General features: G+C 43.7%; 1 protein-coding gene across 1 annotated transcript in view; it reads right to left on the bottom strand.

Annotated features, from left to right (window-relative positions):
• The window catches only part of Wt1 (Wilms tumor 1 homolog), a 47,086-nt gene that overhangs the window by 19,591 nt on the left and 11,137 nt on the right, over positions 1-16,358 (bottom strand). The window contains exons 4-5 of the mRNA NM_144783.2: positions 10,862-10,939; positions 9,832-9,882 (exon numbers count right to left, since the gene is read on the bottom strand). Coding sequence (NP_659032.3) covers positions 9,832-9,882; positions 10,862-10,939 — 129 coding nt within the window. The remainder of the gene's footprint in view (positions 1-9,831; positions 9,883-10,861; positions 10,940-16,358) is intronic.

The raw sequence follows: 16,358 nt of genomic DNA, 5'->3' as shown, positions 1-16,358 counted from the left end.
AGAAGAAGTTAAAAAAAAAGAAGAAGAAAGAAAGAAAGAAAGAAAGAAAGAAAGAAAGAAAGAAAGAAAGAAAGAAAGAAAGGAAGGAAGGAAGGAAGGAAGGAAAAAATGAGCTTTTTGAAGGCAATTAGCATTTAATACAAGTATAAAAGCAAGGATCTTGGCCTGTGATTTTTCTCCCCCCCTCCCGCCCCCCAGCCTCTAGTTATTGACCAGGTGTGCAAGACCCTACACTCACACACCATCATCACCTTTGCCTTCTCACCTCTACAGAGCTCATCCAGGAGACATGCAGACAACCTCTAACTCTTATGTATCAGACCATGGAATTTACCCAGAATGCTCTCTGCACCCTCCATCCTCAATGCCCAGGGCTTAACAGGAGACATGCAAATAAGTGCCTGTCTTCTTTTAGTGTTGACAATAAACTTCGCTGCAAGCCCTAAGGCCCGTCACCCCCTTGTCTAACACGTAATCTAGAGGGGAAGAAAGTAAAGGAGCCACGTTAAGAAACTAAGAGCTTCCTCGAAGGTTATCTGAGACTAAGCTCTGCCTCACTTACCAAAATCTCCTAGCTTGAAGATAAAGAAGCCCACAGCTAGCCAAGCCTCAAGATGTAATTATCTGACTGTAGAAGTGCAGGGCTTCAAGGTCTGAGGTTGCAAGTCTGACAAAGGCAGCAACCTGCCAGACAGCTACCAAGCACCTGGCCTGCTATCTCCCATAGCAACAGAGACAAAGGCTTCAAGAGAGAACACTCAACAGAGTCAAACAGCACAAGCCTCCTAAGGAATGCTCACCCTAAAGCAGGATAAACCACAGCCAGCTCAAACTGATCAGCCCCAGAACACCTCAGGCCAAAAGGCCCAGGAATCAGCCCTGGTAGTCCTGGTAGTTGCCACAGAATGCTTAAGAGTAGAGCATCACCGAATTAAAATCCAGCTTCCTGTAGCCATAGGAATGTCAAAACACACTTTTACAAATGCAGACAAGATCTGAGTGGGGAAATGAAGGACTCCCTGATTATCCACATTCATAGCTATTGACAACCTGTCATAGAAGTATACGGATCAATGTATTACTTCATTCTGTCTGACTGTGGTCACCTGAGAGCACAGTTATGCATAGGTGTTAAGAGCAAAATTATATAACCACACTCACCTCTTTGTGAAATTCAATTCAGTTTTTCTGGTGATGTTTAATGTGCTCGACCCACCGGTAGTATAACCCAACCCCAAATGATACATCTACAACACAATCCCTATGCCCAAAGCTCAAGGAGCCTGTCCAGAGAAGGGGGAGAGAGACTGTAAGAGCCAGAGGACCAAGACTTCTGCTGCAAGGCACTGTCTTTTATTGTGACAGGGAAGCTTCACACATGAAGTCTCAACAATATGATCTCGTAGACAGGGCCCCAAAATGACACCCACTGACACACCAATGTGGATGGGAGACATGTCACATGGTCTCACCCTGAGATGAAAAAGCTACAAGTTCTTAATGGTTGCTGAGAAGGGGAGAATCAGTCCTCTCCAGAAATAAGCCCCTGACAGATGATTCAGCTGTAAATACATGTGATCATGTGAGCAAAGCAAAGTGATCTCAGCAGACTGCATGTGTGTGTGTGTGTGTGTGTGTGTATTAATTAATTAATTAGTTTGTTTGTTTGTTTGTTTATGTGTGTGCATACACATGAGAGTGGCAAGGCCCATGTATGGAGGTCAGAGGAAACCTTGTGGACACTGGTTCTCTCTCTCCACCATCGAGTCCTAGGGACTGAAGTTGGGTCCTTGGCCTTGGCAGCAAGCACCTTTACCTACTGAGCTGTCACACGTGAACACGGACTACATGTGTACCTGGTTCTGAAGAAGGAATCAGATCCCATGGAGCTGGAGGTGTGAATAGTTTCGGTCCACCATGTGGATGCTGAGACCCAAACCCACAGCCTCTGAGAGAGCAGTGAGTGCCCTCAACTATTGAGCTATCTCTAGCCTCCCATTTAATATTTTTCTAGTTATAATATAATTTCATTATTTCCCTCTTCCCTTTCCTCCCTCCAACCCCATCCCCCATAGACTCCTCCTTGCTCTCTTTCAAATTAATGGCCTCTATTTTCATTCATTGTTGTTACATATACATATGTCTAATTATATTCATATATATTACTAAATGAGTTACACTCTCTCTTCAGTCTGTATTATACAACTTGTATGTAGATTTTCAGTGCTAGCCATTGGGGATTGCATAACCAGTCGGTGTGCTCCTCTCTGGAGAAGACAATTTCCCCCGCTCCTGGCTTTCCTCAGCTGCCTGTGACTCTTTGTGTAGGCTTGAATACATTATATTTTTTGAGAAAGATTTTTTTTCTGTGCAGCCCTGGATGTCCTGGAACTTGTTCTATAGACCAGGCTGGCATCAAACTCAGAGATCTACCCGCCTCTGCCTCCCAACTGCTGGAATTAAACACGTGCGCCACCATTGCCAGCTTTGAGTGGTTTTGTTTATTTACTGTGTATAAGTGTTTTGGCTGCATGTGTGCCTGGTGTCTGGTATGGCTAGGAGGCCAAATAGGGTGTTGAATCCCCTGGAACTGGAGTTACTGACAATTGTGAGTCACCAGGTGGGTGCTGGAACCTGAACTGGATCCTCTGCAAAAAGCAAGCAGTGCTCTTAACTCCTGAGCCAACTCTCCAGCCCAATATACTTAATTTAATAATAACTTTATAATAGTCCTCTTCCTATGAGACTGAGAAAGCATACTCTGCCGCCCATCCCCCACTCCTACTCCATCCTGGCTTACACATCCCATGGAGACCAAGTACACTCACTCCACCACCCCCAACTCCGGCCTCTAGAACCTCTTCATTGAATACCTCTTGGTTTGCTGCCCACAGATATCCCTTCCCTGCCCCGCCCTACCCTTGGATAACAGTCTTCTGTTCCCTTCCAGGAACCTCCACTTCTAACCACATTCTCTGAGAGAGAATACATGGCCGGCTGAGATCTCACCAACCAGACCACTGCATGCCCAGTCACAAGACCAATCCCTTTCCTGAGTCTTTTTGTTAAAGAACCGATAGAAAGCTGCCCTCCTTAGGAAGCTATAGGAGCCAGAATCCAAAACTGGCTTTGCCACAGTGGGGAGAGCCCGCCTGCCTGAGAAGGCAGCCAATACAGACAGTTGAAAGACAGTATTCTAATGGCTGCCCAAATCCAGGAATCCTCACAAGCCTTTTAAAGTATATCGAACCTGGGGATGGAGAAATGGTTCAGTGGTTAAGATAACAAGTTGTTACCTGGTCCATGTCAATCAGTTAATGACTGCCTATAACTCCAGCTGTGGGGGACTCAACACCTTCTTCTAGACTCTGCAGGCACCTGCGCTAATATGCACATGTACACATAATTAAAGAATAATAAAAATCAGCATTTAAAGAATACAATAAAATAACCTACTGAATTCTCCTTTGGATCCTACCTATGCAAAGGGCATTATTTAATAGTCAATAGGTAACTGGAGTGTGGACCCTGTTTGTTCCATCCACATGGTTCTCACTAAACCTTGACTATATTCCCCTTCGGGACGTTTAATAAGGGACTCAGTGGTTCGTAGCCAGTCCTCCCACTGTATCAATCAGCCTTAAGAGCCATCAAAACCCTCACCACATGCAATGCTCCTCCAGCTCCTCCCAGCTGATCTCACCCAGAGCAGATGCTCTATTACCCAGTGTCCACCGGCCCTGGATGCTTAGCAGGACAGCTTGAGGACTTTTAGAAACTCTCCTTTCTGCATGAACACACAGACTCAGGAACTCATAGTCTCATGGACCACCTCATCAGACCACACAGGAAAACTCTGGACTCTCCTCATACATCACTGGCAGTGAGGTGCTAACTTACCAGAATCCTTGGTTCATCCAACTTGCTGGGTTCTTCTGTATTCTTGATGGTTTGGCTCTATAGCCAGACGCGTCTACTGGCTCTACCAGAAGAGCAGTGCCCTAAACCTAAATGATAGGTGATGCCATGCACTCTTGCATCTGAGAAAAGCTATTCCAACCATATGAAAGCTTCTAGGAAAGAACCAATGGTTCTCAAAGCTCAGGTTCTGGATCAGCACGGGGTTCTGGAGACTCCTGAATTTCCAGTTGCAATAGAGGCACATGGGAGAGATGGCTCAGCAGTTAAGAACACTGACTGCTCTTCTGGAGGTCCTGAGTTCAAATCCCAGCAACCACATGGTGGCTCACAACCATCTGTAATGAGATCGGATGCCCTCTTCTGGTGTGTCTGAAGATAGCTACAGTGTACTTACATATAATAAATAAATAAATCTTTAAAAAAAATTTTTTTTTAAATCTCTTCCAAACCACCCTTCAAAATGACCTTGATGGGCCGGAAAGATGGATCACAGGTTAAGAACACTGGCTGCTCTTCCAGTAGGTTCTGAGTTCAATTCCCAGCAACCACATTGTGACTCATAACCATCAAAAATGAGAGCTGGTGCCCCCTTCTGGGATGCAGGCATACATGCAGGCAGAATGACCTTGAATAGCACTGTCAAGCAGGAAGGCCTGGAGTCCATCTCCAGGACAGAAAAACAAGCTTACCATAAAAAGAAAAAACCTCAAGGCAAAGAAACAAAGGAAACCCCACGTAATAATTCAAGTGAATCATAGTCTCAAAGATATTATAAAAAGCCCCGCCCCCGCCCCCAAGACAAAGTTTCTCTGTGTAGCCTGGCTGTCCTGAAACTTACTCTGTAGACCAGGCTGGCTTTGAATCCAGAGATCCACCTGCCTCTGCCTTCCTAGTGCTGGGATTAAAGGCGAACACCACCAATACCTGACTAATAAAAATCTTTTAATGGAAAGAAGCTAGCCATTGATGAGAGTTAAACTACAAAAGAGAAAATACCTACAGTGCATGTGACAAGAAAGAGACCGCGTATAAACAAAGAGTACCGACAAAGCAATACCATTACTAGATAACCTGTGAGCAGAGCCTAGGGGGCCTCTCCCTGCCTCACCTACATTACTCCATCATCCCTTCCTGTTACCTAAAGGTCCAAAAAAGAAAAAAGAAAGAAAGAAAAGAAAACCACCCTCTCCTGACTGGCTTCCCCAGTCAGCCAGAGCCCTTGTCTTTGGATGTACACCCCTGTTCTGTAGCCCTGCCTGAAGAAGTCTTTATGGGCTATCTCCACTCATCTCCTCCCATTAGCCCTTGGGCACACTAGGCAAGCACACTACCCTTGAACTACACCCTAGCTCCTCAGAATCTCTTAAGCCCATCTATCAGTCTTCTCGCCTCCATTCTCTCTAAACCATCCATGAATAACTGCTGTGAATAGAAATGTGTCTCCAGCATTTTCTTTCTGCAGATACACACACAACAAATGTTGCTTTTTAAAAATTATCTATGCCATGAGATGACAGGTGATTTCCATGTGATGTTCTAGCACTGCCTGAAATACTTTTAATGAGAAATTTGTGTTATTTTCTAATCAAGGTGGGGGGGGACTGATTTTGTCTCAGATAAAGTGAGCATCTTTGCTTTATGGGGCATTCCATCTGTGCCTTGTTTCAAAAGTGAGGAATTGGGAAGGAAGCTAAGACAAACGAGTGTGTTTGTTTTCAGTAGAGAAACACCTACTAAAAAATGCAGTAGCCCCTTATTTCTGAGAAACGTTTGGATGAGTCTTTAATAGTGTACGTTCTAAGTCGGCATTTCATTTTCCTAGCTGGAGATTATTATCTCGCCTTGGACAGATGACAAAGGGAAGGATAATAGTGGCAGGGGGTGGTCTCAGAAGGGCAGGAGGAGCCAGGTCTGAAATACTCCTTGAGTCATAAGATCCTTCCCTTGTGTGCTGTACCCTCTCTTCTGAGAACACATAGTTCATTCTCCCACCACGCCCACCAGAGCCCTTGCTAACCTCACTTCATCTCCAAGTGTGGAAGCCACCATCATCCTCCTTTTCTAGTTGGCCCCTTGGTACCAGTTTCCTTTTACCATCTTTCCTGTCTGATCTCAACAAACCTGTCATTTCCCTTTCGCATTTATGAGACAAAATATAATTCTGACCTTAAAACCGAACAGTCATAAACATACTTTTGAGGCAATAACAAAAACAAAACCTTACATTGCTCAAAAATTATTTTTAAATTAGAAATAAGTTTAAGATAATTTTAAGGGACTGTATTCCAATAATGAACACTCTCATGAAGTCTGAAACTCTAATTTGATGATGGCCTGTCAATATGTGTTTACCGGACTCAGTAGGTGGAGTCAATCATTTCTTCAGAGAAAAATGGCACTGGGGTAAGTGTATGCATAGGACGTGTAAAGGAGTGCGCAGCACAATGTTAATAAGACTCCGCTGGGCCACTCGTGGGGGTGGGGTGGGGATGGTTGCCTTCCCACATCACTGCATTCTTTGAATGCTCTGATTTTCACAACTACTTAAAAATATTAAAAAAAAATAATAAATGCACTAACTCGATACATGCTCAAAGGGAAAGGGAGGGGAGAGTGTAAAACCATGAAAGCAGCAAAAGTCTTCCTGTCCTCCCGTAGCTAGAGGGACAAGGACACTACCCTGAAGTCTCTGTCTCCAGCAAACGCAGGAGTCCATTCTACAAATAGAAGATCTATCAGACTTCTGCCAGGTCCAAGGCAAGGCAAAAGCAAAGAAGTGTGGCAGAGAACCTATTTAGGATGTATGAGATAGGCATTCCATCCCAGCAAGCCCAAAGGGAGGGGATTGCTTTCAGGAGCATAACTTGAGCCATTTGGAAGAGGGAAATGAACAGCTTGGGGCACGGGGTAAAAGAGCAAGCTCAGGAATGTTCTATTCACGGAGCTGCTCGTATTCCTGGAATCATGTCTCCCAACCTTTGCTTTGGCATCTGAAGTGCCAGGAGCTACTTAAGAGCTGGTTGTCTGTTTTCAAGAAGTAAATCTCTGGGACAGGTACTGTGTGCGCAGGCGCAGAGGGAAGGTGCGGGGCTGTGCCGGAGCTCCCAGCCAGAGCCTCAGCTATCTCTTTTGGCAGAGGTTCTCAGAGATGAGACCATGTCTAGTGGGGATTTTCTCCAGCTTTGACAGCTTTGGCCCCACCAAAACACACAGTGTTGTTTCCCCATACATCACTCCTTGGAAGTCTTCTGGGTTTTCCTTTCCAGCATCCACGGGTCAAATACCGTGTGTTCCCAACAGTCTGTGAACTTCTTGGACCAGCAAAGGGACATTGATTTTGCTCAGCACTCCTTTTGAGTTTCTATTGTGTTGGATTTCCCACTCCCCCTACCCAGTCCCAAGAGAGTAACTTCCTCCTCGTTCTAATAACTTGGACCACAGTCAAGGTTGATGTGTTTCTCCATTTTGTGGGCTATTTTCTTCAGAAGAGACAAAACAGAGGCCAACAGGGTAGCTGAGGTTTGTCAGCAGCCTTAGGAAGTCAGCAGCCATTAAGAATACACAAAGAACATGTTTTCAAACAAATACAAAGTAGACAGAACAAGACGTTGGTCTGGTAGGAAATAGAAGTGTTCAAAATGGAGTCTTTATGCTCAGCAATGACTCCTCAGAAGTGTCTTATCCTAAGAACCCACTTTGAAAAAAAGAAAAAAGAAAAAAATTCTTGCTTCAGGAGATGGTAAAAGTGCTTGCTCTTGCAAGCACGAGGACCTGAGTTCAAATCCCCAGTAGTCAACACAAAAACCCATGCACGACATCATGTTCACACACACACACACACACACACACAATGATTTCTATTTGGCTATGGGAGAAGAAAGGAAAAGGGCTTCACAAAGTGCCTTCTCTCTAACTGAATCTGAAATACAGGACTCTCCCCTTCGAGGTGATCAAAGCAATGTGACCACAAGGGACATGAGGAAACTCAAAACTAGGTAATGGGGAGCTGTAGAGATGGCACTTTCCAGGGGGCATGGATTCAATTCCCACTACCCCTGTGGTAACTCACAACCCTCTGTGACACCAGTTCCAGGAAATCGAATGCTGTCCGTCTTTTGGCCTCTGTGGGCACTACAAGTATATGGTGCATAGACACATATGCAGGCAAAGCAGCCATAAAATAAAATAAAATATTTTCTTTGGGATAGGAGGGATGGGTGAGACAGGGTCTCTCTACATAGTCCTGGCTGTCCTGGATTTATTCTGTAGACCAGGCTGGCCTCAAACTCACAGAGATCCACCTGCCTCTGCCTCCTGAGTGCTGGGATTAAAGGTATGTGTTACCATGCCAGGCCAATAAAATGAATCTCAAATAAATTAATTAATTCATTAATAAAAATTTAAAAAGTACTCTCTTCTGGAGTAGAAAAAAAGGGTTCAATCGGAGGTACATGGTATTTTATTTTAATTTTAAAAACTGACATTTTTATGAGTTATGTGTGAATAGTGACTTCTTTCTTAAAATTATGAGTCCAATTGTCAGTGTTCTCATCGCAGAGGAAAAATCCATTTCTTCTCACACAGCACTCCAAATGAAGTCAGTATTCAAGAAGTCTGTTTTTATGTTAGAACTGTTTTCCCAAGATGAAAGTGATGAATGGGTAAAAATTCTTCTCTTATAGATGTGTGTGTGTGTGTGTGTGTGTGTGTGTGTGTGTGTGTGTAACCCAATCACCCTTAGCTTCATCCTGATGATACAACTTCCAACCCCTGCCAAGTGATACATCCTACACAGATAAGTCCTTTAAGATACCCAATCTAGTCCAGACACAGTGTCATTTTGGGGAGCCAAAGCAGATATATTTCTGTAAGTTTCTAGCTAACCTGGTCTACACAGGGAGTTCCAGGCTAGCCAGGGTTACAAAGTGAGACCCCCCATCTCAAAAAATAAAATAAAAATAAAAAACAGACTAAAGAAAAAGGTATCAAATTGTCTCAATTGTAGAAAGACTCAAACAAATACATACCAACATTCTTTATCCATCATTTTGGGGATCAAACAAATCATGAAACTTGTATTTTGGCATGAAGACTATTTTAAAATTAAAACATACTGCTTACTTTAAGATCACACTCTGGCGTTTCATCTGGGAGAGTTACCAGATTCTGTACAGTGGTGGAAAGTAGAACCCCCAAATTAAGAAAAGTTCATGGAAATAGAGAGAAAAGCATTTCAAAACTATAGAGGTTTTGTTTGCTTTGTTTTCAGTACCACAGAAAAGGGGAAATACTTGGATACAATAGCAGAAAATTTGAAGGACAGGGACAGGTCTCAGATGACAAAAAGTGACTCCGCTGAAGGAGATCCAGTGAGGAGAACAGAATCGACAAAGGAAGGTGAAGGCTGGTCCTGGTGTGTAAGCAAAGAAAACAAAATCAAGAGACACAGCTCCAGCAATGCCCCAGAGTGCAGCTCTAGGGCTGGCGAAGAAGCTTAAGAAAGAGTGGGGACAAGTGCATGCAAAATCTGCCCTGAGTCTTGGTAAAAAGTTGGCTCTCCCCGGAAAATGTAAATCTATGGAGAAACGCAAGGCCAAGTAAACCCAGGCTCAAAGACCTGACTGAGCTACGAATAATACATTTGACACCACAGAGTGCTCTGTGAAACAAGGGAACGAGTGGGCATCCTACTGCATGGATTTTTTTTAACCTGTTTTGCACGGATATTGATGAGAAAAATATCACTAACTCCATGCGGATCATGATAAGTCTATACAGTAAAGAAGAAGAAGGCAGAGGTAGTACGGTAGACAGATCTTCCCTACACCCACCGAGTGCCCTTAGCCCCCATGTCAGGCCTAACTCCTGCGTTGCCCCACATGTCAGTCAACAAAGCCATTGTCCACTCACTTGCTCTGCCCTTCTGTCCATTTCACTGAGCTGGAGCTCCCAGCAGCCATTCTAGAAGAGAAGAAAAGTAGGAATGGAGCACGGAGGACGCACGGACCGGGCAAGCCCCTGGCGCCCAGAATCCAGTAGGAAGTTCTAAAGCTAATGACCACGTCAAGAGCGCTGAAGTAGGCCCCCAGTCACACTGGTTGGGGGTCAAAGGAACCCCGAGAAAGGCTGGACAGAGACTGAGCTTTGGAATCAGATCTGGGCTTGGAACCCAAGATCGCCCACTGACCGGTTGGGAATCTGAGAAGTGGTTTGACTCTCTAGGATGTATCGTTTCATCTTCCACACAGGAGCCGGTGCCTAGATTCCAGAAGCCTGTTAGGAAGCCAAGGTGCAGCGGCCTAGAAGGGCACCTGTCATCTCCTCAGCCTTGTTAGAAATTACATGTGAGCTCCCTGACTACCGAAAACCAGCCCCACCCGCCTTCCTCGCTTCTGTTTTTGTTTTTAGGCGCAAAGAGATGCTCTGTACATGTTTGGCAGCAGCATTCCCCTACAGTGTTTGTATATCTTGATCGAACACTGACTCCTGGTCAGTGCAACCAGGATTGGTCACATCTAACTTCAGACTGTTCAAATCATCGCCGCACTAATACAATTCAGATCGCAGACTTTGTACATGCAAAGCATTTCTTGACAAGATAGTGCAGTGTTTAACATCTGGGATAGCACCAGCGAAAACATAAACATTCAATGAAGTTTCATGGGCACAACGTCTTTGAAGATTTCTAAAACATTCAACAAAGAAAGGCCACACTGAGGGTTGCCAATATTCTGCGTTCCCTTGATCCAGACAAAAACATCCCATTTACATTTTTGAAAATTTCATGTTAAACATGCCCCTCCCACTGGGAGAGGGAGGAAAGTCTCCGAGTGCCACTGTGAGCTAGCTCCCCCGACCTTTTCTAAGCCTAGGCCTGTTCTCCCTTCAGAAGCTATAAGAACCCTGAAAATGATTTAAACAGGTATAAGTAGTTCCTTACCCCTTTAAGGTAGCTCCTAGGTTCATCTGATTCCAGGTCATGCATTCAAGCTGGGAGGTCATTTGGTATAAATTGTCACTGTGAAAAACACCCACAGTTAGAAACACAGCCACAGACACAATACACAAGACTGTACTGTTTCTTTAAGTGAAATGAAGTTTTTACTTTATAGCACATGCCTTCTAAAATAATGAATATGTGAATCTGAAATGATTTTCATTTCATACCATCAATCTCTTCCCTTACACACACAAAAAGATTAACACACACATACATACATACATACATACATACATACATACACACACATACACACACAAACTCACACATACTGCAGAAGAAATGAGAACCATTTAGTTGTTAAAGAAAAAAGCCTCAATCTCATGAACTATGGAATTTCTAATGAGATAGTAAACCTTGGAGGGAAGAGGCAGAGGGAGTAAGGCTTTGAAAGGTTACACGGGCTGGACAACTCAACAGTAAAGTTAAAAGCCTGAAGCTGAGAGCAAACCGACCGACGGCGGCAGATTAATTATTCGTGACAGGGTCATTACATTTGTTTAATCAAAAGGATGAGTATCATGTGGATTATGAGAGTCCGAAAGGTCAGAGTGATGGGCTAATACCCACGGATGTGATGACCGAAAGAAACAGGGCACTAATCCCAGTTCACTCACAGCTGAGAAACTATTCTGCATCTATTTTATAATTCTTGTGCAAGTCAAGTGAGGTTTTTAGGAAAAAAAAATTAGCAGCCCATTATTTACATTAACACTTCAAAGGGGAAAATATACCTCCATGTCAACCAATCAAGAGCTGCTCTCTCCAGTCTGTCTCTCACTACTAACACACACATGAATGGCCAGAAATCTACAGTGACCAAGCCCGATTAGGAAGGCATTTAGGGCAGAACTGAAAGGGTTAATTATGAAATCTGTGGCCCAGGAGATTAATGGCTTGTCTGGTAACCTTCGGTCTAAACGTATTACAGAAGAAAATTTTCACCCTACCTTCATGGCAGAAGTGAGCAGAGATAAGAAACATTCGCTACCTAATGTGTGATACCAGATCACAAATCCTAATGTGTGATACCAGATCACAAATCCTGGATAGTCTCCTGTCTTCTCCCGACATTCCTTTCTGTTGCTTCATCTGGCACAGGCAATCGGAGTTTTTAAACTCAGTTTTCAGGGCCAACTGAATGGAACTGAGAACTTGTGGAGAGGTGACAGAAATCACAGCACTCTGAATCACTGAATACTGTGCATGCTCACTCAGCCTTGCTTGATGAATAACAGAAGAGCCCATCTGACTCCTATAATCTCTCTGCAAATTATTTAGAACTCCTTAAGGCCAGAACATGGGCTGAGGAAGGAAATCGGCTTCCAGGAGGAGATGTTTGCCAATGAAAAATAAACCGACTTCAAACTCCAAGTAGGTGTAGCTTCATTAGTGAGTGTATATCTGGGCCCATCGTTCATCCCTGGGTCTGACTGCTTATTAAGCTATCACAATATCCTGCATATCAATGGAGGGGAGAAAAAAGATTAAGTTCCTCCTGGAGCTTTTCCGTTTGCAGCGGCAGCAGCCCGTGCTGGTCTGTGCCACTGTGTTTCGCAATTCCACAAATTCCTTCTGTAAGGCTGATGTAATTAATTCCTGAAAGACCCCAACTTTTATTAGAAGTGCCAGGCTGCTGCATTTACCACAGCAGAGTTTCTTGAACTTTCTTTGGGCTGACAGTTCATTAATAAGTGGCCTCCTCCACAATCTCTCCGCTGGTTTTTGTTCTCCTGTGCCTTTTCATCAAGCAATCCATTATTAATCTTGCCATTAATCTCAGACAACAGGCCCTGTATTCCCCAGGTAGCTCTATATTTTTGTCACTGGTTTTTAAAAAATTGTTCACCAACTAAAATCACCAAGCTGCTGTTGACAATTTTCCTGGGCCCCGTTGGGATGTGACGTCTCTCTGGACGGATTCAATCCTTATATAAGTCTCAGAACATCATCATTTTCAAGGGTGAGTGACAGAGGTCGATGCATGTGGGTGAATGAATGATTCCCAAATACCTAATCTTACATTTAGAGATTGTCTAAGACTGAATACACAGCCCTATTGATTCCTAGTTGCATCAATACCAAAGGATCTCAAAGACAAATATCTTTAAATGCATTTCCTTGGTCCCCAGAAAGAATATTCTCAAATACAGAACTTATATCCCATACATGTGTGTCTTCCTACAGGAACTCTGTATTACATTGTAAAAATTCTGTATTACATTGTTCAATATGGAAACCACTAGCTGAGGTTGAAGAATGGAAATGGAGCCTCATTGAGAGGAAGCTTGGGTTATACTGGGTTAAGTACAGTGCTTTAAAACCACCTTCTTTGTTTCTCTTATTTTAATGTGGTTACTAGCACATTTCAAATACACATACAGCTTATACTGTGTTTCTACTAGACAGTGATATTTATGAGTGGAACTTGGTAAGTCCTCCTTTGGCAGCATTTGGCATCTGAGCCTAGTTCTCACTGTTATTTACATAATAATCATACTTTCACAATAGTATCATAATAATTTTTAGATAATACCACTAATTTTAGAAAGATATTTTCTCTTTGTGATCTTTCTCTATAGAGAAATCAATGGGATTATGTTTTGAGTCTATGAAAATCTGAGCAAATTATCGTTCTGCTCTCTGTACCTCAGATTTCACATCTGTCAAATGAGAAAATTAATCTTGGTCTCATTTTCTAGTGATATTGTAAGGCTCAAAGAGGTTGATGCTCGTAATGGCTCTCCAAAGATGATACGGAGAGCACACAGTCTTCTAACCTGTCAACTTTTATCTGGCACATTTGCACATTCTGGGTATCACTACCAACAGCTTCATGAAGTCATCACCCCCATTTGTCAGACAAGGACTGGGACACGAACGGGTATCTGGTGCTAGAATGACTGACGACCCTCTTTCCTGCCCTTTTACAGGTTCCTGAGAATGATTCAACAGTGGAACCTATGCTATCATTTCTACAATAACAGTACAGAGTGAATCTGGAGGTAAAAGACAGTACACCCAAAGGGACATCAGGACCAGAGACTCCTGGAAGCTGCAGAGATGCAGGATGCCTGTTGTATCCTCTCCTCCTCACTCAGGAGAGTGCATCCTCCCTGGTCAGGTGACTGACCTCCCAACGCTTTGGTTGTTCTGATATCTCAGCAGTAGAGCTTCAGAAGAGGGAGGGTAGGGACACTGATTGGGAAAGAAGAGAATGCAGGAAGTCTCCAAGCTACTAGTGGGTTTCCTTAACTATATCCTGCCTTCTGTGGCTGGGGCTCCACAGTGGCTTCAGTGGGCTGGCTGCATGGCACAGCTTTTCCTCTAAAGCCAAAAGGAGCGATGACAATAGCTACACAGAGGGCAGAATGTCAATGTGAGCTAAAAATACTGGGTCACCCCATCGTCAGGTTCTGATCTCTTTGGGCAATCGTTCAACACCCAGCTCTCATCATGGAAGCCTGCGGAAAGAGGCAGCATCACTCAGGGAATACTGACCTCTGGCAAGTGAGGCATTTACTTATTAAACGACATGGTGTCTGCGTCCCTCACCTCATCCCCAGAAGGGATCAGATAAGCAGGTGGTTTGGCTCAGGGCAGCCCCAGTGGTCACGTAGACATTTCAGCTCCGACCATTAAGCTCTGCCTGGTCGGAAATGGACTCCGAAGCTACAGGCTGCCAAAATATAGTCCCAAAGTCATGATGGCTTTTATATTTATAAGAAAACTCTTTTTTTGAGTCACTTGTTTCCTATGTAAAAAAATAATAATAATGTTTGAAGTCAGAGGCAAGGGAGAGAAGAAAGAAACTTCTATAGCTGGGATTAATGCAAGTTGGAGTTAAATAAAAGGAAGTCAGTCCTAGCAGAAGGGGCACTTGAGAGGAAATCAGTAGTAGATCATAGAGTTTGTTTTGGCCTGGATTGCAGAATTACTGTGTTCTTGACCCCTACACAAAAGAAAGGAAGGGGGGAAAAACTCCACTATTATCTAGACCAGAACTCCTCCACTCTTCAAATGCAGTGGACTTCAGCACGTTTTCATCTTTAAATGTGTTTACTACATTCGGCAGAACAAGGAAGAAAGAGTCTTGTCAGAATCCTCTAACTAACTTCTTAGAGATCACGGTCTCTTCCACCAACCACTGTGTCAGTGAGAGAATCTCAGCAGAGATAAAGCTTGCCTGTGGGATTGAAAGACAGGTTTTTGTTGTTGTTGTTGTTGTTGTTTTGGGGGGGTTGTTTTTTTTAAAGTGGAGACACCCAGCATCATTAGTGGTAACACTTTGAGAGACTTTGAGATAAGGACTTCGGCTACAATGGCCCAGCACTGGACCAAGGGAGAGGTCTCGATGGCCCTTAAGCAAGGCACATGTGGAGAGACTTCCACAGAGTCCCTTTCGTGCACCGATCCTCCCTCCATGGCGCCAGAGAGGCTGACTGTCCTGAACTTTCTGCCCAGCAGGCTGCAGTGAATAATTATTTCATAGTCGCTCTCTTGGTATTGTACTTGCCCTCAGCCTCACCAGCTAACCAAAGGAAAGCCCACTGGGGACTCTATTTCTAATAACAAACACTTGGTTGGCATACAAGTTACAGGAATACTTGGGACTAGATTGCTCCCCTCCCTGGATACGGGTTCAGTTCAAGCCTGTGGCTTTGATAACACGGCCCACCACCCTGGATACCACTTCAGACCTTCCACCTCTGCCTGCTCTCTGGAAAACGAACAGAAGTTTGTACTTCTGTACAGTGCAAAAATATACCGTATGATGCACATGGTTTGCCAGAGGAAGACAGGTGGAATGAATGGTAATTTTATGTTGAGGACAGCTGTCATCTGATTTATGACTTAATTGAAGTCCAGTCCACTTGGTAAGTCATGGATATCCCTTTGACCAACAGTTTCCAAAATTCCACAGAAAATCTAAGGTGGTTGTTCTCCTGTGAAATCCACAGGTCGGGGGCTCTACTGAACACATAAGTGTTAGAGAATCATCAGCATTCCATTAAAAATATTTTTAACATAGGGTTTTGATTTTTGTTTTGCTTCTTTTAGAATTGGAGTGGTGCTATCTGCCAAAGGGCAAATATAGAGCAAAGGCAAACTTTCTCATTTAAGCCTGTAGCACAGCTAAAGAAAGCCAATTATTCTATTGCCTGGAGCAGCGATTCTCAACCTGCAGGTCTGCATAGCAGATATTTACATCGTGAATTATTAACAGTAGCAAAATTACAGTTACAAAATAGCAATGATATAGCTTTATGTTGGGGTGGAGGTGGTCTCACCACAACCTAAGGAACTGTATTAAAGGATCAAAGTATTAGGAGGGTTGAGAACCACTAGGCTGGAGAGATAGCTTGGCTTCTAGAAGACCAGAGTACAATTCCCAGAACCCACCCACCAGAGGCTCGAAACCACCTATAATTCTATT

The sequence above is a fragment of the Mus musculus genome, chromosome 2 (assembly GCF_000001635.26).
Source record: "Mus musculus strain C57BL/6J chromosome 2, GRCm38.p6 C57BL/6J".
Taxonomy (NCBI): domain Eukaryota; kingdom Metazoa; phylum Chordata; class Mammalia; order Rodentia; family Muridae; genus Mus; species Mus musculus.
This window is presented reverse-complemented; position numbering and strand designations above follow the sequence as displayed.